The 27,347-nt window shown below is 35.9% G+C and overlaps 1 protein-coding gene across 5 annotated transcripts in view; it reads left to right on the plus strand.

The window, feature by feature from the left end:
- Positions 1-27,347, plus strand: part of yata (N-terminal kinase-like protein yata) — an 88,789-nt gene that overhangs the window by 10,592 nt on the left and 50,850 nt on the right. For all 5 annotated transcript variants that reach the window (XM_089094402.1, XM_089094392.1, XM_089094429.1 and 2 more), the window contains exons 3-5: positions 5,835-5,978; positions 9,514-9,639; positions 17,356-17,579. In XM_089094402.1, coding sequence (XP_088950528.1) covers positions 5,835-5,978; positions 9,514-9,639; positions 17,356-17,579 — 494 coding nt within the window. The remainder of the gene's footprint in view (positions 1-5,834; positions 5,979-9,513; positions 9,640-17,355; positions 17,580-27,347) is intronic.

The raw sequence follows: 27,347 nt of genomic DNA on the forward strand, positions 1-27,347 counted from the left end.
TACAAGGTCGAACCTTAAAACGTACAGGGATTAGGAGGCACAGTTGGGGGGCTACCGCCCCCAAACCCCCGCTTTCGCAGCCTTTAAATATAAAAAAAAGTTCATTAAACTGAAAGTAAGGAGAGAGATTAAAAATTAAAACAAACAGAACTCTTGCTTTAGTGCGAATTGTGTCAAATTTTGTTGTTTTTTTTTGTTAATAAAAATGTATGAACCTGAACCTGAAAGAGGATTTGCCCTCTTCAACGCCTCGCTCGTTACGCTAAAGTTTGACTTTTTTCAAAACGCGTTGTGAAACAAGTACAAACTTTAGCGTAAAGAGCGAGGCGTTGAGGAGGGCACAGCCTCTTTCATATACGGAATAATTTCTGTTCGTTTTAAGTTTTAATGTCGCTCCTTACTTTCAGTTTAAAGAAATTTTTTTTATATTTAAAGGCTGCGAAAGCGGGGGGTTTGGGGGATGGTAGCCCCCCAACTGTGCCTCCTAATCCCTGTACGTTTTAAGGTTCGACCTTGTAACTCAGCCTCTTTAACTCTTTAGAAAACGTAGTTTTTTTCAAATAATCTCTGCACGTTTTTGTACAGTTTATTACTTATTATTGCTTGACTAACTGTTAGCTGATCTTGTCAGGAGTTAAAGTTGGGGGCTGCCGCCCCCAAACCCCCGCTCTTGAACATTCTTGTGTTAAGGCTTTAATTCCTGAATACTCAAATCACGTCGTACAGGGTGCCTCTAATCCCTGTACGTTTTAAGGTTCGAACTTGTGACTCAGCCTCTTTAACAGCCCCTCAACTGTGCCTCCTAATCCCTGTACGTTTTAAGGGTCGACCTTGTAACTCAGCCTCTTTAACTCTTTAGAAAACGTAATTTTTTTCAAATAATTTAAAAAGAAACTGAGTTTCTTTTCAAAGTATATAAAAAAGTTGATCTGATGGTGAATCGAACCCGGGTTTTCCGCCTGAAAGTCGGGAGTCTCAGCCGCTGGACTATACAGAGACATAATAGTAATTGTTGTTTAGCAACGTATTGAAGCTATTTTCGACGCAAGCAAATTCCCAAAAATCTTGATATGTGGTTTTTGGAAAACAGGGAAGGAGTGATCAGATTGAGCTGAAATTTCGAGGATAAGCTCCCAGGCCCCAGGAAAGCTTATCCTCTAAATTTCAGCCCGATCAGACAACGTTAAAGGGGGGTTGTGGTGGGAAAAATTAACATGGGCTAATATAGGAAAACGAGGTTTTTCGTAAATGTAAATTCGGGGGATAATTTTTTCGGTCTGAAAATATCAAAAGGCCCTAACAGGTCAAATTCTGCTTCAAGTGAGTCCTCATTCAACCGGATCCGGTGCCAACGGGGGCCTGTAGGTGTGGCTAAGAAAAAAAAAAGAAATGAATTTTAAGGGGCTATATTTGTTTTTTTGAAAACAGGGAAGGAGTGATCGGATTAAGCTGAAATATCTAGGATAAGATCCCGGGCCCTAGGAAAGCTTAACATCTAAATTTCAGCCCAATCGGACAACGTTAAAGGGGGCTGTGGTGGGAGGGTCCAAACTTCCGGCCCAGTTTACCCCATGAAGATAAAGTCGGAGGAGGAGGAAATTTTGCAAGTTTCTTAGTTTGAGCTTGGGCTACAAAATGCAATTACCGCCGTCTCTCTGCGACCTCTAGGACCTGAAATCGCTTAACATTGTGGTGGGTCGCCTCTTTATAGAGGCACAAGTGTGCCTCCTTGATGCGGAAAATTTATAAGAAAATCAGACATAATTATACAGTGGTCAGATGAATCATCAGGAATAATAAATGTATTAACAGCACTATAAGGTGAAAAAATATTATCGATAAGTGAAAATGATGTATAAGCTATTCTAGAGGGCACAAAACATACGGGGTTTAGTCCATAAGATAGTGGGCCCTCCAAAAACTACAAAATATTTCTATCTATTCTATTCTGATCTGCAGATAGGAGTTTCATTAAATCAATATTAAAATCACCCATAAGTAAATAAGGAGTATTAAGACTAGCTAATTTATCCAACATACTTTCAAAATGATTTTTAAATTCTATCTGGCTGGATGACGGAGTACGGTAAATAACTGCAATTAAAAAATTCAGATTATTTGGAAAAGAGCATTCAACTAAACAAGATTCAAAAATCATTTCAATATTCATTGGCAAAAAATCAATCCTTATACGTGCTGGTATGCAATTTTTAATCAAAACACCTAGACCCCCTTGTTTTTGTCTTTTCCGACCGATGTGAAAAAATTGGTAATCTTTTACATGTATATTTTCAATTAAAAAATCATCTAAAAAAGTTTCACATAGGCCTAATATATCTGTATCTGAATCCGACAAAAAAGTTTCAATCACATCCTGTGCAGTCCTCCAACCCCGGCAAGTCCAAAACGACATCCTACTTGTATTTACATTTTTTCTTATCAGCTCATTCATAAATATATATTGATTTTTTGGGATATCAAAATTACTAGAAGTATCTTCATCATCACCAGCTACAATAGTTTGAAAAATTGACTGAAATGAAAGAGAATTCTGCTCAAATTCTTTTAACATTGATGATGGAATTTCACGATTATCTCTATCCATTATCAAATATTAATTCCACGTTAAGAGAAACCACACCATGCCCCAAAAGACCAGCAAACCATAATAAAAAATAACAATTAAAAAAACAAAAAAAATAATCTCCATTCCAAGTCGTTTTCCCTCAGTACGACTAATCTGCGCAACTTTTAATTTAACCTCTATGTGGATCTAAACAAAAAAAAAGGAAAGAAAAAATAATAATAATAATAATAATACACCTTATATAAACTAAACATAAAAAAAACAATTTCAATTTAAATGTTTTCATTCATATTACTTGGGCACATGAACTATTACTGCAACCCACGACATTACGACATTTGAACATCGACAGGGACTATAACAGGCACTTCCCTTCGGGTGATGGAAAATTTTTTATGAAAATCGTCAATCTCCGATATGGCATCATTGAATGTGTATTTGGTAATCGAGCCGTCTGGTCTTTTAACTAGCAGATTCGGCTGAAACCCCTTCGATATCCTGGCATCACATCCATGATCTTTTCATAATTTGTCACGTTTCACTAGAAGCAGCTTTCACACTTTACGGATTTCAGTTGGGACATCATCGCTGATGAACAGGTTGCTGTTGTTTCCAGGGAATGTCTTATCCTTAAGTTTGATAGCGTTCTTCAATATGGCAAACTTATCGTGTTTTTTATTCAGTGTCACCTTCAAAAATTTACGGTTGCTATCATAATGAGTAATTGTGAGATTTACTTCGGGCATTTCCAGTCCGTGACGAACTACCTCTGTGGATAGAACTTGAGCGTGGTTATTATCCTTACAAGCTGCGTTCCATATGATGACATTATTTTCTAGCTTTGCAGCTTCCATTGTCACAATCCGAAACATATAATCTTCATTTTTCATTCTTAATTCCATTATTTCATCCGTGCAAGTTTTTATTTGCATTTTGAGGCTAGAGGTTTCATTCTCAATCTTTCCAATTTTCGATTCACTATTGTTTATCTTATTTGTTTGTAGCGATTGTTCTTTTTCCAAGTTATCCACCCTTGCGGTAAGAGTTCCTAATTGATTGTTGATATTGTCTAACCTATTTCCATTTTCTTTCACAACATCAAGAATTTGATTAAAATCCGCAGCTAGTATCGATATTTCTGGTTTTGAGCTAGAACTGAGTCCTGAGATGTCAAATGAACTGTCCATGCCTTCTCGCTTAGCATGTTTCCTTTTACGTCCCATCTAATCACAAATATATCAATAATCATTGATATAATATTGTCAAATAAATTCACTCCACACAGAGGTATTAATTACGCCTTATTCTGACGATAGCATTGAATGATTAATAATAATCTTTATTATTGCCAAACTGGAATACCTCACTTGGATATCTTATGAAATTAACTCAATTTAACAAAGTCAAAAGTTCAATTCATGCATTGGTCAGAAACTCCAGTCAATTCAATTTATCCAGTGACGTCACACATTCCACTAGGTTACAGATACTGAATAAATGTTTAAATACTTTATGAGACGTAAAAGCGTTCTCACTATTTCGTAACTACTGAAAGAATCCAGTGTCTAATTAAATCAGAATAAAATCCTTTACCGACAACTAGTTCAAAACTGGGATTAATCCTTTTTAAAAGAATAGATAGATCTTAACTGTTCAAAGACTGAATCAATACTGATAATTGCTGTTTTGTTTCGTTGAATTATTAAAAAAGCTAGACCCATTTATCTCTCCGTTTTATGGTGGAAATGCAGCCTGGTCATCACAATTACTGTAATTTATGTTTTGGGAAAATACACAATAAAGGATTAAAAATTGGGGTCAAACCACTGTTATTTCAATGAAACATAATTGAAATACCAAATATTTAACCTGGGATTTGATTAACTGAAGGATAAGAGTTTGACAGCCCAGACAAGATGGATATACGAACTCCATTACTGAATAAACTAAATAGTTTGTTTACAAGGATATAAAGCAATATTCTAATCTACAAAGAATTATACATTAAGATTTGAAAATGAGGCAGTTGAATTTTTGTTCACTGGATAAAATAAACACCGATCTGAAAACGTTCAAAAGAGCACAATAAAATAACACAACACAGGGACAAGATAATAACACGAGTCAAAAAGAAGCTCCATAGAAAACAACATCCCTTAAGTCGATGTATTTTATTAAGAACGGTAAGCTGCAAATGTGGTAGCGGCAAGTGGTAAGTGGCAAATGTTTACATACATAGGATTTCCTTGAAAGGGTTAATAAACGCAACAGAAGTAGCGTAAAAATGCACTTCGTTCTGACCCTTAGTAAGGTAGATCAGACAATTTCCTGGGGAGAGTTATTTGCTTTAGAATGCAAATGTTTAGTTGCGGAAATCTCGAATTTTTTGGGGTAGATGCTTCCAAACAATCTAAGGGAATAATCTTCTCTCCCTGTTTGGTAAATGTGAAAGGAAAGCTACACCTTTTTAAATGTTTTGATGCCATAAGTTTTTAGCTGTTTTTGCTGTTTTTTTTTACCCACATTCGTTTTTTAAAAGTTGGCGGTCGCTATTTCATAAAACAGTGCAACTGCAGATATTTTGTTTTTTATTTTTACTCCGCATTTATTTTATATTGCAGGTTATAAATAAACTTACTTACTTACTTATACGTAGGATGTCTTTTCTATTAAAAATAGAACTATCAATTTTTCTTAAATTTAAAGATATATGGTTGTGTAAGTTTCCATATAACCATTTCATACAATTAGGTTTCATTTTCACTGTCCTTGATACATTAGATTTTTAAGATTTTTATTATCCCCCCCCCCTGTGTCCCGCAAGATTTTCAAGCTGAATTGCAAGAAAGTTTTCATTTATTTACACAATTAATTTCAATTTAACAATTGGTATTTTTGTATTATTTTTAATTCATTATTTAATTATTTTAATTTAATTATATTAATTATTATTGTTCAATTAGTTTTATTTTATTTTTAAATTTATTCTTAATTAGTAATTGGTTAATGCTTTTCGTTTATTAACTGTGACTTTTATTTTAATAAAAATAAAATTTCAAAGTTACGAAATGATTATTATAACCATTAGATTATTTATTTGAAATTTTGCGTCCTAAAATTTGAAATTTCCTACAAATTGTCCTTGGTATTTTAAATTTTTTACTTCTTGCCTCCTTTTTGCATTTTTTTCCCTTTTTTCATTAAGTACTTTTGCATTAAAAGTACTCGAGTTGTTATGTTTTTTTAGGTCAGTGGAAAGTTCGTAACAATTTTTTCAGTGGACACGAGATTTGGTGCAAGCAACACTGAGCTAGAGCATGCGAAAACATGTGCTAAGAAACTCAAGACATTGCGGCATCCCTCAGTACTCCAGTTTGTTGACAGTGTTGAGGTAAGCTAATGGAGATATTGGATTTTATTGAGGGCCATATCGGCTATCATTAATAATGTATTATTTCGTTTGCAAAATAGTCTTTGGTATAAAAATAACGAAATTGAGTTGGAAAAAATTTGCTCATCCAGGGGAAAAAAGTATGTTACAAACCTATGCTAAAAAAAAGTATTCTGAGTTTTGTTTTAGGAAAATTCTTATTAGGATTTTTTTTTTCTACTCATTTTTTATTTAACCCACCTTAAAAAAAATTAATTACTGCCAGATTATGAGGACCTTCGTTTGTAGGTATTTAAGTGCCAGTTTTATTTAAAAATGAAAATTCCGTTCCATTTTGTCAATGACAAAAAGGGAATAAGCCCCGCAAGGTATCCAATCTTGCTGTATATTAATCCAGCAAGATTGGCTGATTAATATCTTGGTGGATTAATCCAGCAAGATATTAATCCTTGAAAGCTATGGGTGTATTAACTACCCATCTGGAAAAGGTGTATTAACTACCCATCCCTAATATTATAACTACTGGAAATGACAAAATCCAACGAAAGAATATGAATCTAGGCCTCGCTTTAACTATGATAGAGTGTATTAATTTTTAAGCTGAAAGTAGATGCTCTTTACTTAGGTATTTGCAGGAAAGGCCCCATTCCTTAATACATGGGTCGGCAACCTTTTGTTGTAAAAGGGTCAAAATTTAGCGCAAAGATATTACGCGGGCTGCACCTAGGTCACATGGCATTATACTGTAATGTAGCATTGTAGGTTAGTTAATACAATCAATGAGATTTGTTGTTGCATTTGACTTGCAAGTTATTTTGGGTGAACAGTAGAGGAAGACTTCTTCTAACAAGAGAAGCAATGTCATATATTGTTAAGATCTTCCCAGGATTAGACAACATCCAGTTATTTGCAGGCTTATTGCATTGGCGCTTGAAGGAAAAGTACAGAGAAACATCTAACAGCTGGAGCTTGTGGCTGACGTGTAGCGTGATGCCTGAATCTTTTGCAACCTGGACTACTTTTTAGGAGATGTGAGAGTCATGGAGAATAACAGATGTTCATAGAAGTTACAAAAATTTATTTGGTTTAATTCTGGTCAAAAATAGAGGGAAAAATAGATGATTAAGGAGAGTCATGGTTATCTAAGATTAGAAGCTTGGTGGTCTCTTGAGATGCATGTGAATATATCCATTGAGCTGATGAATATATTTCAAAAATAGATATTGGTTGATCCAACCCAATGGTGAGGCTCCACCTGCTGAGTTTGCTGAAACTTTTCCCTTGGAAATATAAAGTAAGGTGGTAAATACTAACCGCTTGTAGAAACAGTCCCACCCTTAGTCACAAGAACACCTCTCTCTGAGGATGTTGCCTTGCACACTATCATCTGTTCCTTCTCCTCAAACACCTTAGGAGGAACGTGAACTTTGGTCACCGAATTTTCGTCACAGTTGTATATGTCACTTGCTGTCAAAGGAAATTTTTCTAGTTCTGACTTCAGATTTTAGAAGAACTATTCAATGTTGACATTGTTAAAGCTCGTTGCTTGACCCAAGCTTGTGGGTTCAGGCTTGCAATGTGAAAGTTGTAGATTTCGAGCTTGAAAGCCTACCAGCCAGTCTGTCCCTGCCTCTTTAGAATTGCTCCACTTCTGAGTGATTGTCTTGTTGTTTGCTATAGCAAAGTAGTTGATGCAGTCAAAGTCGCAAGCACTGTCAATTGTAGTTACAAGCAGATGGGGTTGCAGTTGCAATCAATCACAGTCTTAAGCATTTGCAATTGAAAGTAGTCACCAACTGCAGTTGCAAAGTCACAGGCAGGTTCAATTTATTGCTTTCAGCTATTCCTCACATATTGTTCATATGCCCTTTTGAAAACCTGCATGCATAGAGCGCAGCTTGATTTTGTTCAATGTATACTGCAATATCCCTTGATTTTTTCACCTTAATAACCTTAACCACTCCAGATATATTGCAGATAGGCCATTTTAACATCCATGGTTAGTTATAAATCCCCCTCAACAGGTCCTGAAGTTTCAACTTAATACCTTTATCTGTTCCTAAGATGTTGTAATATGCCCTTAGGACAGACTTGGATGGACGTAGTGCCTTTTGATTTAGTTCAACATCCTCAATAGGCTATGAATGTCCCAACGTCCCCCCTTTCTTTTCCTGGGATATTGCACATATACCCTTTTGAGAATCTGGATATGTATTGTACCTTTTGATTTAGTTTTACTCCTCTAGTTTCCCTTAAAGTTGAAACTTAATACCTTAGTTTGTTCCTGAGACATTGTATCTATGCTCCTTTTATAACCTAGAGGTACTAAACCTTTTTTGAAGAAAATTACCTTTAGAAGAAAAAAAAATCACCTTCGATTTTGTAGATGGGTGTCATCCGGCACATAGTGATATGTCCGAGTGTGTACCATTTTTTCCTAACCCACTATATACCAGATGACACTCATCTACAAAATCAAGCGTTATTTTTGTTTTCTTCTGAATATTTTGCCACAAGAAGGCCACAAACATGACCAGATAATTTGGCTTTCAGTTGGTACCACAAACACTAAATTTAACCGAAATAAAACAGAATAAACAAAGAAAATCTAATTGCAAAATATTTTTTGATCGGTGTATCCCAAACTTTGAGGTAGGTTTACTAAAAAATTGCAACATACCAAAATAATTGGTCCGGATGGTTGAACATCGAACTAACTATGCTAAATGGCGTTCATGGATTTTTTCGAAAATACTAGAAGGCAGAATGCTAGATGGTGCCCCTTTCCACTTCGTTGTGTATTCGTATGGTGAATAATATGGTCCGTCAGGTGCGTAGGGGTAAGGATTTTGCGGGCAGCACGAAGACGCCTCACGGGCCACATGCGCCCGCGGGCCACGGGTTGCCGACCCATGACTCAATACAGAAAATAATAATGAACTTATGGTTAGACATCCAAAAGTATTCAGTAAAGTGATTCTTGAGTCTCCGTTATAATATTTCCGTCTAATTCTAAGCAGGGCCCTGGAGTCGGCTATAAGTTATAACTGGCTCCAGCCATCTTCAGTATACTGACCTCCATTCAGCAATAATTCACACGACTCGACTCCACAGCCGTTTTCTGAAGCATCATTTAACTAGATCTTATTCGTTATAACTGACTCCAGACTTTTTCAATATACTGACTCCAACTCCGACTCCGTTCAGCAAAATATATTAAAACTCCGACTTCGACTCCACAGCCCTACTTCTAAGGATAGAACGAGATGGGAAAAGTACTAAGACCACTTGCACTAGACGTTACGATTTAGCAATAAAAAATTAAGTCTAAAAAAATTTCAACCGTGAAAAAAAAAGAAATACGGATGTCTCGGCAATGAACTCTACCAAGCCATTTTAGGTGCAAAGAAAAAAAAAAAAATACACAATTTTGTCGCACTGGTTCCAGAGACATTAGTGTTCTTGCAGCTTGTTCTTAGTAGGTTATATGCATTACTATATTTACTGTTATTATTATGTATGTTTTTAATTCTAGACAGATAGATTTGTACATCTGGCCACGGAAGAATGTAGCCCCTTGTGGGACTATCTCTTTATGCAAACAGACTGGGATGATATCCAGAAAGAGATGTCTATCAATTGGGGTCTTTTTCACATACTAGTAAGCTGAAGGTTTTTTTTTGTCTCTTACGTGTTTACTGTTGTTTATACTTGCTTTCTGGTTGAATTTTTGCTACAAACATATTGAATTGACTTCGTTCGACTGGTACTGCTGAAAATTAAACCTTTTAAATAAAATTTGTGGGACCTTGTCAGTTTCTAGTAAGGTAGGATGTGATTATAAATGTTTAGAAGAAATCTTGACGCATTGAGAGGTATGTTACCAAAAATTATTACGAAACTCTTATTGAACATTTTTCGGCTGTTTTTTCTTGTTTGTCGTTGATGGCAATGTTGTCAAGGGAGAGCAAAATGCCCAGGAAGCATTTAAATCGGTATTAGGGCTGCCTAAACTATTACTGTCTCCGCATCACAACAAGGTTGTTTAGTTTTTCTTATATCCTCTTGATTTGAATTAATGTTATTTGAGTTGGTTTCATATATAGATTGTCCAGAATTGCCTACGGATTATTTTGGGTACCTGACTTACTGCACGTATCTCGAATAGTAAGCTGTGAAAATGTGGTTCAATACCGCTTTCTAAGGCTATAATGAGAGAAAGGATGAGATGGCTAGGTCATGTTCTGTGGATGAACGATGACAGAATGTCAAAGATTATCCTCGTTGGCCAACCGTCTAGGGCCAAACGAAAAGTGGGTCGAGGTGGCTTGAAGATACATCTAGTTGTTAGTAGTAGTAGTAGTAGTAGTATTAAGCGTGCTTGATTAATCGTACTGTGTAAAGGGCAAGGGATTATCCAGCTATTTATCCTGAAATTTCTTTGTGGCACGTATTTAGTAAAATTTTGGGATGTATTTTGCTTTCTCATGTTAATACGTTTTATGTTTTAAAATTGCTCTTTTTGCCTTTGCTCAAGATTGCACCCTCGGTACTTTTAACGAACCGGGGAACTTTCAATTTTAGTAGAGAGAGCACTAGTAAGGTTCGATGCAAACTGTCTTGTCCTGGATTTTTCTGTGTCAAGTTTCTTAATTTTCTCGAGGGTTTTTCATGCTCGCCCTCGGCTAGTTACATCTTCCGAGTGGGTTTGTTAGTGGACCAAGGGATCAATACGTTAGATTTTCAGGTATTTTTCTAAACGAAACATTTTTTAAAGCACCATATAGGAAGAAATACAATAAAAAGTTCGCAGAAATTTTGATTTTACTTCGGTATTTTACCTGGTTCTTTACTGAGCATCCTCTGGGGTTCTACCATTGCGACTACCCGTCACACGCACTAAACGACGTAACATCTAAAGGGAAAATCCATCAGAACCACTAACCGTCATAACATCTTAAAAAATGTATAAGTTTATATAATAGTAATAAGTATACAATAGTTTAGAAACAAATTACGGCTATATATTTGCACATCAGGGGGGTGAGCGTAAATCATAGCATATATTAAATACGTAACCTAAACTAGGTACCTTCCCCCCCCTAAACCTCAAAAAACTAAAGTTTTAAAATTTTAGATGTTATGACGGTTAGTGGTTCTGACGGATTTTTTTGTCGATGTTATGACGGATTATGTAGTTGTCCTGACGTTAGTGCTCCTGGCGGTTAGATGTTATGACGCCTTCCCAATCTTCTTCCTTTCCGTGATTGAATCGTATGTTTTTTATTGGCCGATTAAATGGATTTCAACAATGGGTAAAACTGAGGTTCGCAAATCAAGAATTGTCGGTTTATTATCACGATTGGACTTCCCGATCGATCCAGAGAGTGTGTGTGCTTCTAACCAAGGTATTGAAGAGATACAGTGCATCAGTGTTTCGAAATCATATTGTGTATACTTCCGTTCGGCGACGGCTAAATCTCATTATTTGCGTAATGAGATTCACATGGGCTACGAACATTTCCGGCTTACTGATTATAAGTTTTTACCGCGAATTTGCTACAAATGCGGGTCGCTAGAGCATATATCGTCGGGCTGCTCTAGCGTGGAACGTTGTCTCAAGTGTCTTGGTAGTGTACACTCATTCTCGGAACAACCCTTGCCAATATAAACCTTGTTGCTTCCATTGTGGATCTCATGAGCATACTGGATTTAGCTTTCACTGCAAACGGTTGACCGAAAAAGTTGTAAAGAATAAAAAATGATTAGTGCAAAGATTATATCTCTGAATCTGAATGGATTTGATGATAAACAACATGTATTGCAGTCTATGCTGCGCGATCTGGATTTTTTGTGTCTGCAAGAGATTTACCTTCTGGACCACTCTACTAGTCTTCTTTCGAGCCTGTCGCAACAGTTTAAGTGTTTTGTATCTCCAGCTACTCCTACAGGTGGATGCCCATCTGGAGGTGCTTGCATATTTATTCGAAAGAATATTCCAGTTTCAGTGTTTGCCGTTAATCGTTATTTTGTTGCTGTTTGAATCACAGGGATTATCGTTTTCTCGTGCTATTTACCAACAAATTATCATACTATTGATTCGGATTTTGATTTCAATTTTGCATGTTTAGAACGACCGCGATTTGTGGCGAAAGTTCCATCAGATTTCCAGTGGCTTATTTGCGGGGATTTTAACTGCAACCTTGCTATTTCTAATGTCCACTCCTCCGCTCTTTTATCTTTGTTTTCGGTTTTTGCTATAGTTTCAAAAGATGCGGATTTTACGTATGTCCATAATTCTGGTTCTTGCTCTAATCTACACCATGTGCTTGTTTCAGATGCAGCGTTATTGCCATAGCCTGTTCATGTTGGATTGGATATGCCTATTAGTGACCAATTTTATCTTTCTTTTCATTTAAATATTCAAATTCCATCTTTTAAAATTATCCATCGTTCTAGTCAAATTGTAAGTAAAATCATCTGGGATTGGGAAAAAATGTGCAAATATCATGAAGAATCAGATGCTCTTTTAGCTAAAATAATTGTAAATTATTCTAAGGATGTTGATCAAATTGATATTGATCTATTTTTCCTTGAAATTGTTCATGGTTTAAAAGTCGGGGCTAATAAAGCATTTACGATTGATTCTTTCCGTCGGGGATCTCGTGTTTTAGGTTGGAACCTTGACCCGATTTTAAGCAAAGCCAAAAGAATGCATCTCAAGCTTGTTACCGTTGGAATTGCACGGGAAAACCGCGATCTGGACCATTTTATGATGGTATGAAATTAACTAAACGCTTTTTTCGGGCTGAGTTGCGTTTGCATAATGAAATTATAAAAGATGAAATTGGTTCAAGGATTACTAGTGATAAGAATGAGCTTTGGAGTTTGGTCAATTCTAGACGTCGTAATAATAATTGTTCACCAGATTCTTAATAGTTTTCTGGAACTAGATGATTGGATAACTCATTATAATCATGTTTTTTCATCCGGTGATGCGGCAGTTGAGTCACGGTTTGACTCTTTAGTATCGGATGGAACTTCAAAGCCCCGCCCAAATAGTAAAATATATGTTTCTGTTGAAGATGTAACGGCAGCAATTAAAGCTCTAAAAAGTAAGCATTCTTTTGATCATGATGGTATACATTCAAACCATATAAAATGGGCATCCCCCAAAGAAATCCTTCTTCTCGGCTCTCTTTTTACTACTATTCTATCTTCTGGAGTTCCAACTAGCTTTTCTCGTGCTACCCTTTCACCCCTTTCAAAAAAAAGGAGGGAATACGAATCGATGTTCTGATTACAGGCCGATTACTGTTTCTTGCCAGATCAGTAAAATTTTTTAGTTAGTTTTATGAAAGTATCTGGAGTCTTGTAACCAAGGCCTGAATCAAATTGGACTCCGTAGGGGGCTAAGCATGGATGTTGCTCATACCCTCCTTTCAAGAATAACATCCTTTTGTAAGCAATGGGATAGAGTTTATACACTTGCGTTAGATTTTGCGGTGGCGTATGATTCAATTATCCATTCTTGGGCTATGACTGCGCTTCTGAAGAATAATGTCCCACTACCAGTACTTTTGGTTTAAAAAAAAGTGGTATGGCTCCTCTCGTATTCGTATTAAGTGGAAGAATCAATTTAGTGATTATTTAAGTTATGTAGGGGGCTGAGGCAAGGAAGCATTATTTCTCCTTGGATTTTCCATATTACTGTTTCGGGACTATTGGATCAAATTCAGTTGACTTTTATTTACGGTAAAGGTTATGTTCTGTCGTGGATCACTTACGCAGATGATTTAGTCCTTTTGAGTCGATCACTTCAGTCACTTCAACAAAATGTATATTTTTTTTGCTAAGGTTTTTAGTGAGCATGGACTTCGTTTTCGCCCTGAAAAGTGTCAGTTTTTAATTCTTGGTCCTAAGGCTAATGATCTCGTTAATTCAGAAAAATCTGTTCGTATTGATGATATTATTTTAAAACCTTTGGAATCTTTTTTATATCTTGGTGTGCCTTATGGACCAACTTTAGCTCTTTGCCGTGCTTCTTATTTCTAAAGCAGTTAAAAGTAGAATAGCGTCTAGTTTCGGGGCAGTAATTTGTCTTCGCGATCTTCTTTCTCGGAAATCACTGGCTCGGGTATATAATACAGTCGCTTTGCCTCATATTTTAGTTTTTTCATCGCTTCTCCCGTTTTTTAGAATTAGTAATATTGCGCATGTAAAAACCACATTTTTAATTTTGCTAAGTTCCTTTGCCGCTTTTCTAAATCTGAATCAAATACTTTTTTAATGAATACATATAAAATAAAAAACCCTGTTGATGTTTTGGAGAAAAAGCAAAAGAAATTTTTATCAAAATTACCCCTTTTCTCTCATAATTTATATGAAGCTGCGCATGAAGTTTTTTTTTTATATATATATATTATGTTTAAGAGGTAATTACTTGGAAAAAAAAAAAAAAAAAAAAAAAAAAAAAAAAAAAAAAAAAACTGTCGTCCTAATCCAGCAATTGAGACAAATGTCACTTGAACGAGGCTTTTACCTTACCCATCTATCCAACTACCTAGGACCAAACAGTATATATTGATTATTGAATGAAGTGTTAATTTGTGAAATGTTAATTTTAAGTGTTAATTTACTATTTATTGAATGAAGTGTTATTTGTGTGGTAAGTTTGATTGAAGGCCTTTGCGTACTCGTTATTATATAGCTTAAAAGAATTTTATGGTCTATTGATTGCGTTTTTTTTTTTTTTTTTTTTTTTTTTTTTTTTTTTTTTTTTTACTCTTCGTATTCGGAAGAAATTAAAAGTTTGAATTGAATTGAACTTACCCTTTTTTTCCGAGGATTCTTTCCTAGATTTAATAAAGCAATAAATCTTATTGCGTAAACAAACCACTTAAGCAACTAGACTAATAATTGATCTTAAATCACTTTGCTCTCTTTACTATATATTATGTTTACTCAGCTTCAAGGGGGCTTTTCCAATGTCCCTAAATGTATTTCCCTCGTTATTTTTGATCAAGCTTTTGGTCGTATTCAAGATTGGAATGAAATATAGATTTATTTTATTTCCTCTGTAAGGCGTGGTTCTATTCCTTTAAATGTGTGTCACACTATATGGAAGACCCCTCTTGCGCCAGATCTAGGATGCCACTCAGCTGTTTTACGGCTTTTAGAATAAAAGTGATAAATTTTCTTGGCTTTTTTTTGCTTTCTTTCTTTCTTCCATTTGTTTGTGGCTATTTTTGTAGTTTTTATTACTGAGTCTCTTTAACGTGTTTTATTCCCTGTCACGTTTTTATGGTATAGTTCCGTTCCTTGCTGTTTTGCCTGGTCATAAAACCTTGCAGGGAATGAGGATGCAATTACTTTGTTTTGTATGTAACGTAATTATAATAACAGTTATAACAACATTTTGTATTATAACAACTTAATTATGTCAATCTACGACTACTCTGGCTAAATAGGCCACCACTCAATAGGGCAATTATTCCTTCTAAAAAATTATTATTGATTACCCTACCAATAATAATTATTATTGATATTATTGAATGCTACCTCTTGATGCTATTGTGAAAAAAGGAAAAAAAAGACGAACAAGTTTTTTTCAACTGAAAGTAAGGAGCAACGTTGAAATTTAAAACCAACAGAAATTATTCTGTGTATGAAGGGGGAGCCCCCTCAATGTCTTGCTCTTTACGCTAAAGTTCGACTCATGTACGGAATAATTTATGTCCGTTTTAAGTTTTATATTACTTTCAGTTGAAAGAACTTCTTACTGTTCTTTTAATTTAATTTCTGTTCATTTTTCAGATCATGCCCGGAAATCCCCTCCCCCTGCCGTGAAATTCCCCCCGGAAAATTCCTCTCTCCTTTGAAAAATTCCTCCCATGTAAAGTTCACCCACATAAAATTTCTCTCTTGTGAACTCCCCCCCCCCCCCCTCCTCAGACAATTTCTCCTTGATGAAAGCTTCCTCAGACAATTCCTCTTGGAAAATTCTGCTTAATTTCATTTGGAAAAAAAACTTGTTTTGTTATTTAATTTCTATTCGTTTTTCAAGTCATGCCAAAAATTCTCCCTCCCCTCCGTGAAAAATTTTCCTGGAAAATTCCATCCCCCCATGGAAAGTTCCTGCCGTGGAAAAAAAAACTCGCAGGAAACGTTCCTCCGAAAAATTTTCATATATATCCCAATAACAAGTACTTTGTGTAAAATATAGGCAAACTGGATACCTTACAGCTTTTTACCCTGGGGCTTTCGGGGGCTATATCATTTCCAGAGGCATAGTTATTGGACCTTTCAACTATGCTAAACCAAAAATTATTGGTTCGCAATCCCGACTTTTGGCCAGCAACTATGCTGGCTATCCCAAAATTTTGATCAAATGTTAGTGGGAAAAAGAGAGGTGTTGGGAGGGGGGGGGGATTTGCCCTCTAATCTTTTTCGTCGTTTAAAAAGAGCACTAGAACTTCTAATTTGCGTTTGAATGAGTCTGCTCTCAACCTTCTAGGACCATTAATTCCATACGATTACTGCTAGTTTTTTTTTTTTTTTTTTTTTTTTTTTTTTTTTTTTTTTTTTAGAGTTTTGGTTGCTATTGGGCCGATTTATTCCTTGCTTACACTTCATTATCACCAATTTTGATTTGCCTCTCCAGTACCTCCATAATTGTGGCCAAAATAGGAAGAAAATATGCTTAGGTAGGAAGCAACTATTGAATAACCAGAAGACCTTGGCTACTCTCCCTGCATTCTTGGCCATAGCGATTTGCGGGGGGGGGGGGTATTTGATGTTGATTTTTTTTTTTAACTGGATTAATCAATAAATAAAATTTATTTAGAAAATAACAAAAGTAATTGGAACTGCAAGCGATGACAGAGAACACAGCTCCATTTTGTATTCCTGAAATTCTAAAATGTATTTTATAAGGCTAAGTTGCAGAAATAGACTGAATTGACAAGGCTAATCAACATCTTACGTCTAATTTGTTACTAGTATATTGAAAAGAAACAACCGAAGAGTTGTCCACTTTCCGTAACCTGGCGTACATCTCTGAGTGCCATGCGTGTCGCTCAGTTCCGCCACGCTTGGCACACATCACCTGGTGTATATTATTTATAAAAGTCGACGACCTCTCGTGAAGAACAAAGAATTTCTTTTTTAATTGTGATGAAACAGACAATTTCCTTGTGATATATCTATGTGTGCAAAAGAATAATAGCAGAAATTGACCGTATAAACAAGGTCAATGCTTGTATCATCGCACTCAATCCCTCTTCACACTAAAAAAGATAGGATTATTTTGCAATTTTTTATCTTGCGCACTGTAGTGTCTAGTAATTATGTTGTTATATTTTATTTAATTTTTTAGAAAGGAATTGAGTTTCTTAATCGTGATGGTAATATTAGTCATAATAATATCAACATGTCCTCAATTTTTATTGCATCGACTGGAGAATGGAAGCTTGGAGGTGTTGAGTATACCTGCCCAGCCACAGATGGAATGACATATCCGACTAAAATCCTGCCATCTTTGGATAAGTACGACCCGCCTGAGAAAAATGACCACAAAAAAATGAGATTAATCTCTAAATGGTACGTACTGGCCTTTAGTAGACTCTTGACATAACCCCTTCTTCCTCTTTATTTACTCAAGTCTTTTTATAGTCAAATGACTAAATGATGGCAATTTGCTGTAGCATCATATCCGGATTTTATTTAAAAGAGTGGATTATAGGAGCTGTTAAAGCCAATTTGGTCAAAATTTTTGAATTGTAGCCTCCAGTTTCAACATTTTATTCTATTCTCCAAGCAATATCTTGGGTAGCAATTTTGAAGATTAGATAAGAAATGTATATATATATATATATATATATATATATATATATATATATATATATATATATATATATATATATATATATATATATATATATATATATATATATATATATATATATATATATATATATATATATATATATATATATGGCATCGGCAGCCCGTAGACTTCGCTGCTGGGCCCCGGCACGCGGCAGGTTTCTATATATGGATTCTCATTGTGGCCGTTTCAAGTTTTATTTTATATATAACTAATTTACTTTAATCAGTTTTGTTGTGAAGTGTTTATAATTGATTGCATAATTTTACTTGACTAGCCCTTCTCTGAGTATAATCTTATTTGCATATACTTATTTTCTTTTAAGGAGCGGTTTATGTAATCTTTCCACAAAAAAAAAGTTTCAGAAAGTAATATCATTTGAACTGTGGGTCTCTAGCAGTGTTAACCAGTCTAAAGCCTAGAACACACGTAGCTTTTTTCGGTGCCGATTTCCTTCTCTTCAGCATGAAATGTCCAAATGTTGGCATATTACCTGAAATAAAATTATGTGTGTTGTTAAAGACTGTAGACTGCAGATTATCTTTAATCATACACATAATTTTATTTAAGGTAATATGCCAATATACAAATAAAATATTGATAAGTTACCAAAATAAGACATTTTTCAATGAAATTGAAACCCAAAAAAAGGTGTTTTTCAGAATTTAAGGGAGCAAAGGCGCATTTTGTATGAAACCATTATGTATTAGAAATTGAAGCCATTTTTCAAACTGTCGACAACTCTTTGGTATTCCGATAGCTAAATAGGGTAATAACTGTGCACCCTTATCAAAACTATTTGGTAAAATTTCCGTTATTATAATAATAGAAATAATTAAGGACATAGAAATAATTATTAAGGGCAATCATAGAAAGGACAAATTATTACTAGTCCCTGCAGGACTTTGAACCACCAGATTATGTCCTAATTCGCTAACACGCTTGGTAAAACAAACGTTGACAGCAGCAATGCAGCCGTCTGTTGTCACTACAATAAACGAAGGGCAAAATAAACTATGGTTTATTTTAACGCCCAAGCCGAGATTGAAGGAGATACACTCTGTGTTTTCTTTTCTTTTTTTTACTACCGGTGAATGGGTGTGCTTGGAGAGGGTACATCATTAAAAAAAAACTAAATTGGAAGTCGTAAATTATTTTTTCCTCTAGGAAGGAAGAGGACGATTGTAAAAAAAAGTGTCCCCAAACGTTTGTCCTGGAAAATGTCTTATTTTGGTATTTTCATTATAAAACAGGAAGAAAAAAAAATTTCTTCCCTCCCACCCTAGATTTTAGGAATTGTGCCAGTTCATATCCAGCCTACCTTCAAACACCTTTCCAGCTATTGGCTTACTGAGAAGTTATTGCCAGTTTGAAAGAGCTTTTCAACTGCATGCGATGGTATATCAAATTTTCTGTGTAAAAATTTAGCTGGTGTTCTGCGGGTTTTCCACTCTTTTGTAAAACATGGGGTTCTCTCAGAATCCCTTAAAGTTTCTAATGCTTTACCCTTGTTTAAAATTGGTAATTGGTAATTCAAACAATTATAATACCCATAACTGTTGTACTACCAGTTTAAAGTTTTTGAGAAGGTAATAACAAGTAGTCTTATTGACGAAAAATAAGTTGCTGTTTTTGTTTTTTCTGATCAGTATGGTTTTTTGAGTGGTAGATCAACAGAGCTTGCAGTATCTTCTTTACATTATGTTTTTTTTATCTCAGACTGTGATTTTAGCCATTTGGTAGCTACTATTCTATTTATTGATTCAATAAATTCCTTAAGATTTTGACGAAATGACTAATTTTTGTCGTTTTCTGCGGCATATCCAAAATAGTACTAACAGTTTCAAAATTGTAATTTGTTGTTAATATTAGCAATAATGCGAGGTGTAACAACATAATATAGTTATAATATAAATACAATAGGCCTATATGATAAAATATATAATAATAATATAATAATTCATAATAATAAAATACCACTAATATAAATAATGTTAGAATAAAATCTGAAAAAGGAAACAACTGTCTCTTATGTTAATACCACAATAGACTTGTACTAGAATAAGACTGTATCCTTACATGATTCCACGCCACCAAGAACAAACAAAAATCAACCTACACGAGATTCATGGAATAGCCAAGGACAAGCAAGATCGTAATTAAGAAATTCAAATATCAAACCAAATCATCAGAAGTATTAAAAATATTGTAACACCCCCTCCAGTATAATATTCAAATTACTGAAAGTATGAGAATTCTATAAACATGCGAATTAAAACCAAAATAAAGAAAATAAACAAATAGGCCTATATGCTATAAAATAGGACTCATCAGATGTTTTCTTTTTTTTCTGCCTTCTTTTCTTCTTTTCTCTCAGTCACTATATATACAAATATACATATATTTGTGGCCGAGGAATTGCAACCAGTTAATATTTTTTAATATTTTTGCAACCAGTTTTTTGCTCTTTATGGAATTTAATGTCTTTTCATACTGAAGCCTTTCAAAGATATTTGATTATTGAATCAAGGCCGAGTTCTAACAACGATTTCTACTAAACTTTAAATTTTTTGTTTTCTTTGTTAAGGTTTTTGAGTTGTTGAAATCCCTTGTCAAAATATAGACAAATATTTTCGCAATTACCATTTTTTGTTCTTTAACCAATTTAATGTAAACTTTTCTATTCATGAAAATCTTCAATTTTACCACATAAGTGTGACAAGTGTGACAACGTCATTGCAATACTGATGTATATAAAAATGACGTCACTCACATAAATATTTTTCCATAAATTACGGTTCTTAACGAAATTTTTCAAACTTCTAAACCGTCTAAATCGTTTTTTTAGGCCAGAATATCCCAGTATGCCAATTTTCCCGAAAAAATATGGAGCAGTTTTTGAGAAAAAATAAATATATACATAATCATTGCTCACTTATAAAGATAGTATATATATATACATATAACTGAATCAAACTCAAATCGAGCAGAAATTAACATGAGTAGGGCTCAAAACCGTTATGTCATCCCAAGGCCAGAACTTAATTTGCACTTTACTGAAAAAATATTAATGTTTTTACTTTCATAACTTTAATAAAACAAATAATATTAACATTTTGATTACTAAACATCAGTATATGTATATTAAACTGACAATGCACATTCATTTGTATTTTTTCAGTAAAGTGAAAATTATGTTCTGGCCTTGGGAAGGCATAGGGGTTTTGAGCCCTATGCCTGCTCATTTTGATTTTGACTCGGTTATTTATTGTAATTTCTGTTTTTCTTGGCTTTCATTTATTTATCAATTCTTATTTGTGGTTCTTTCACGATTGGTAGATTATTTTATTTTACGTTTGCTCATTTTTGGTTTAATGGAGTTCTTTACTTTTCTTTGAAAAACTTATTTTGTGCCAAAAGTTTTTTTTTAATTAATTTCTGTTCGTTTTATATTGACATAGTCTTTTCAGGGAAAAAGAAAATAATTCTTTAAATCTTTTTGTTTTTTTTAATACTTTATAGTTTGGCCTGCTATTTGTATACTGGAGAAAAATTTTCAGCTATTTTTAACAACATACACCCTTTTAAAAATCCAGACACAAATAGTATTGTTTAATTTAGTTTCATGCCTCCTCTAGTTGACATGAAATAGAAAACTTGATACCATTCGCCAAAAAAAAATCTGTTTACTTTCTTTGATAGCTTGGATACACTTACGCTATTTTGATTTGGTTAAATTTTAAGAACGGAAGTAGCCCCGAAGGTTTGAACATAACATCCTCAGTCGCTCTTGGGATACTGCTGAGATGCCTTATTGGGAATTAGCATTAACACAGTGCATTTTGATTTAATCTTAAGGCAACATTTAGTTTTTAAACATAATGGGCAATGGGGAGGGTGGGCGTGGGAGAGGGACTAATTGCCCTCCAATCATTTACGACTATTAAAAAGGGCATTAGCCCTTTTTATTTTCAATCGAATGAGCCCTTTTCAAAGTTCCTAAGTCAACTCCTTCGATACGAAATGCCCTGGTCTAAACAAAAAAAAAGGAAAAAATAACAATACATTGTACCCACATCGACCTTTACTATAAAAATGCCAAGTCTTCCAATCACTTTCGATTATTAAAAGTGCACTAGCCCTTTAAATTTCTGATCGAATGAGCCCCTTTGAGTTTCTACGACAGCGCTTTTTATAAACACCTTATATTACCCCAGGGCATAATTTACAACCATCGCCCTGAAGGCTTTGAGGGGGCTGTCTTCCTCAAAGACCTAATTTCCAGAATTTCCAACTACGTTAAACAAAATGGTTATCTCAAAATTTTAAGTGGATGTGTTTGGGGAAATTGTGGGCGTGAGAGGGGCGTTAGTAGCTCTCCAATCACTTTCAACTATTAAATAAAGGCACTAGCCCTTTCAATTTCCAATCATATTAGCCCTTTTGAAGTTTCTACGACAATGCTTTCAATAAAATTCTTATATGCCCCCAGGGCATAACTTACAACCCTTGCCCTGTGGCTGGAGGGAGGTTGCCATCCTCAAAGACCTAATTTCCAGAACTTTCAACTACGTTGAAGAAAATTCCTATCTCAATATTTTTATGGGATGTGTTTGGGGAAATGGTGGGCGTGAGAGGGGGTTAGTTGCCCTCCAATCACTTCCGACTATTAAAAAGGGCACTAGTCCTTTCAGTTTCCAATCGAATGAGCCCTTTGAAGTTTTTACGACAACGCTTTACATAAAAATCTCATACGCCCCAGGGCATAACTTACAACCCTTGACCGTAGGGCTGTGAGGGGGTTGTCATCCTCAAAGACATAATTTCCGGACCTTTCAACTACGTTGAACAAAATGGCTATCTCAAAATTTTGATTGGATGTGTTTGGGGAAATGGTGGGCGTGAGAGGGGGGTTACTTGCCATCCGATCACTTCCGACTTTTTAAAAGGGCTCTAACCGTTTCAATTTCAAATCGAATGATTCCTTTTTGAAGTTTCTACGACAACGCTTTCTATAAAGAAAAACTTATGTGCCCCCAGGGGATAACTTACATCCCTTGCCCTGAAGGCTGTGGCGGGAGTGTCATCCTCAAAAACATTATTTCCAGACTTTTTAACTGCGTCGAAAAAAATGGCTATCTCAAAATTTGGATTGGTTGTGTTTGGGGAAATAGTGGGTGTGAGATGGGTGTAGTTATACTCCAGTCACTTTCGACTATTAAAAAGGGCATAAGCCCTTCTAATATGGAATTGAATGAGCTGTTTTTGAAGTTTTTACAACATCACTATCTATAAAAACCTTATATGCCCCCAAGACATAACTTACAACCCTTGCCCCGAGGGCTCCGAGGAGGCTATCACCCTCAAAGACCTAATTTCTCAAACTTTTAACGATGTTGAACAAAATGGTTATCTAAAAATTTTGATTGGATGTGTTTGAGGAAAAAGTGGAAGTGAGAGAGGGGCTAGTTGCTCTCACATTTTCGACTATTAAAAAGGGCACTAGCCCTTTGAATTTTCAATCGAATGAGTCCTTTTTCAAGTTTCTACGGCAGAGCTTCCAATAAAAACCTTATATGCCCCCAGGGCATAAACTACAACCCTTACCCGGAGGGCTGTGGGGGAAGTATCATCCTTTTAGATATAATTTCTGAAACCTTTCAACTACTTTGAACAAAATGGCTATCTCAAAATTTTGATTGGATGTATTTGGATAAATGGTGGGCGTGGAAGGGTTGTTAGTTGCCCTCCAATCACTTTCGACTATCAAAAAGGGCACTAGGTATTTCAATTTCCAATTGAATGAGCCCTTTTTGAAGTTCCTACGACAACGCTTTCTATAAAATAACCTTATATGCCCCCAGGGCATAAATTACAACCCTTGCCCTGAGAGCTTTGGGGGGTTGTCAACTTGTCATCCTCAAAGACCTAATTACCAGAATTGAACCAAATGGTTATCCCAAAATTTTGATTGGATATTTTTGGGGAAATGGTGGGCAGAGAGGGGGGTTAGTTGCCCTACAATCACTTTTGACTATTAAAAAGGGCACTAGACCTTTGAATTTCCAATCGATTGAGCCCTTTTTGAAGTTTTTACGACAACGCGTTCTATTTAAGCCTTATATGCCCCAAGGGCATAACTTTATAAACCTTGCTTTGAGGGCTGTGGGGGGTTGTCATCCACAAAGACCTAATTTCCAGAGCTTTCAACTACGTTGAACTAAATGGCTATCTTAAAATTTTGATTGCATGTGTTTGGGGAAAAGGTGGATGTGAGAGGGGGGTTAGTCGAATTCGAATTTCCAGTCGAATGAGCCTTTTTTGAAGTTTCTACGACAACATTTTCTATAAAATTCTTATATGCCCCCAGGGCATAACTTACAACCCTTGCCCTGTGGCTGGGGGGAGGTTGCCATCCTCAAATACCTAATTTCCAGAACTTTCAACTACGTTGAAGAAAATTCCTATCTCAGAATTTTGATTGGATGTGTTTGGGGAAATGGTGGGCGTGAGAGGGGGTTAGTTGCCCTCCAATCACTTTCAACTATCAAAAACGGCACTAGTCCTCTCAATTTCCAATTGAATGAGCCCTTTTTGAAGTTTCTACAACATCGCGTTCTATAAAAACCTTATATGCCCCAAGGCATAACTTACAACCCATAACCTTAGGGTTGTGAGGGGGTTGTCATCCTCAAAGACATAATTTCCGGACCTTTCAACTACGTTGAACAAAATGGCTATCTCAAAATTTTGATTGGATTCGTTTGGGGAAATAGTGGGCGTGAGAGAGGGGTTACTTGCCATCCAATCACTTTCGACTATTAAAAAGGGCACTAGCCGTTTCAGTTTCCAATGGAATTATTCCTTTTTGAAGTTTCTACGACAACGCTTTCTATAAAAAAAAACCTTATGTGCCCCCAGGGCATAACTTACATCCCTTGCCCTGAAGGCTGTGGGGGGAGTGTCCTCCTCAAAAAAATAATAGACTTTTTAAATCCGTCGAACAAAATGGCTATCTCAAAATTTGGATTGGATGTGTTTGGGGAAATAGTGGGTGTGAGATGGGTGTCAGTTATACTCCAGTCACTTTCGACTATTAAAAGGGCATAAGCCCTTCTAATATCGAATTGAATGAGCTGTTTTTGAAGTTTCTACAACATCACTCTCTATAAAAACGTTATATGCCCCCAGGGCGTAAATTACAACCCTTGCCCTGAGAGCTTTGGGGGGTTGTCAACTTGTCATCCTCAAAGACCTAATTACCAGAATTGAACCAAATGGTTATCCCAAAATTTTGATTGGATATTTTTGGGGAAATGGTGGGCAGAGAGGGGGGTTAGTTGCCCTACAATAGCTTTCGACTATTAAAAAGGGCACTAGACCTTTGAATTTCCAATCGATTGAGCCCTTTTTGAAGTTTTTACGACAACGCGTTCTATTGAAACCTTATATGCCCCAAGGGCATAACTTATAAACCTTGCTTTGAGGGCTGTGGGAGGTTGTCATCCACAAAGACCTAATTTCCAGAACTTTCAACTACTTTGAATTTCCAGGAGAATGAGCCTTTTTTGAAGTTTCTACGACAACATTTTCTATAAAAACCTTATATGCCCCCAGGGCATAACTTACAACCCTTGCCCTGAGGGCTGTGGGGGAGTGTCCTCCTCAAAAACATAATTTCTATTTGGAAATCAACGACGCTGAACAAAATGGCTATCTGAAAATTTTGATTGGATGTGTTTGGGGGAAAGGTGGGCGTGAGAGAGGGGTTAGTTGCCCTCCAATCACTTTCAACTATTAAAAAGGGCATTAGCCCTCGCAATATCCAATTGAATGAGCCCTTTTGTAGTTTTTACGACAACTCTATCAATAAAAACCTTATATGCCCCCAGAGCATAACTTACAACCTTTGCCCTGCGGGCTCTGGGGTTTTTTTCAACCCTAATTACATAATTTCCAGAACTTCTAACTACGTTGAACTAAATGGCTATCTCTAAACTTTGATTCAATGTGTTTGGGGAAATGGTGGGCGCGAAAGGGGGGTTAATTACTCTCCACTCACTTTCGACTATTAAAAAGGGTAATTTCAATTTACAATCAAATGAGCCCTTATTCTATATAAACCTTATATGCCCCCAGGGTATAACTTACAACCCTTCCACTGAGGCCTCTGATTCGACGAAGATTTCAATAAAAAGTTATATGCCCCCAGGGCATAACTTATAACCCTTGCCCTGAAGACTGTGGGGGGAGTGTTCTAACCAAAGGTATAATTTCCTGAACTTTAAACTGCTTGGAAAAAAAATGGCTATTTCAAAATTTCAATAGGATGTTTTTGGGGAAATGGTGTGCGTGGAAGGGGTGTTAGTTGCCTTCCAATCACTTTCGATTATTAAAAAGGGCCCTAGCCATTTCAATTTCCAATCGAATGAACCCTTTTTGAGGTTTCTACGACAACGCGTTCTATAGAAACCTTACATACCCAAAGGGCTTAACTTACAACCCTTGCTTTGAGGGCGGTTGGGGGGTGGGGGTTGTCATCCTCAAAGACCTAATTTCCAGAACTTTCAACTACGTTGAACAAAATGGCTTAAAATTTCGATTGGATGTGTTTGGGGAAAAGCTGGTTCTGAGAGGGGGGTTAGTTGCCCTCCAATCACTTTAGAATATTAAAAAGGGCACCAGCCCTTTGAATTTCCAGTCGAATGAACCTTTTTTGAAGATTCTACGACAATACTTTCTATAAAAAACCTTATATGCCCCCAGGGCATATCTTACAACCCTTGCCCTGAGGGCTGTGGGGGGGGGGGGGTGTCCACCTCAAAAACAGAAATTCTATGTGGAAATCAACGACGCTGAACAAAATGGCTATCTAAAAATTTTAATTGGATGTGTTTGGGGAAAAGGTGGGCGTGAGAGGGGGGTTATTGTCCTCCTCAAAAACATAATTTCTATCGGAAATTCAACGACGCTGAACAAAATGGCTATCTAAAAATTTTGATTGGATGTGTTTGGGGAAAAGGTGGGCGTGAGCGGGGGGTTAGTTGCCCTCAAATCACTTTCGACTATTGAAAAGGGCACTAGCTCTTTGAATTTCCAATTGAATGAGCCCTTTTCCAAGTTTCTAGGACAAGGATTTCAATAAAAAACTTATATGCCCCCAGGGTATAACTTATGACCCTTGCCCTGAAGACTGTGGGGGAGTTTCCTGCTCAAAGGTATAATTTCCTCACAGGTATAAATTAAAATTGCATGCAACAAAAAGGCTATCTCAAAATTTTGATTGGATGAGATTGGGGAAATGGTGGGCGTGGAAGGGGTGTTAGTTGCCTTCCAATCACTTTCGACTATTCAAAAAGGCACAAGCCATTTTCAATTTCCAATCGAATGAGCCCTTTTTGAAGTTTCTAAGACAACGCGTTCTATAAGAACCTTATATGCGCCCAGGGCATAACTTAAAACCTTTGCCCTAAGGACTTTTA

This window comes from Artemia sp. Qi Xiang Cuo, chromosome 1, assembly GCF_049724085.1.
Source record: "Artemia sp. Qi Xiang Cuo chromosome 1, ASM4972408v1, whole genome shotgun sequence".
In the NCBI taxonomy this organism is placed as follows: domain Eukaryota; kingdom Metazoa; phylum Arthropoda; class Branchiopoda; order Anostraca; family Artemiidae; genus Artemia; species Artemia sp. Qi Xiang Cuo.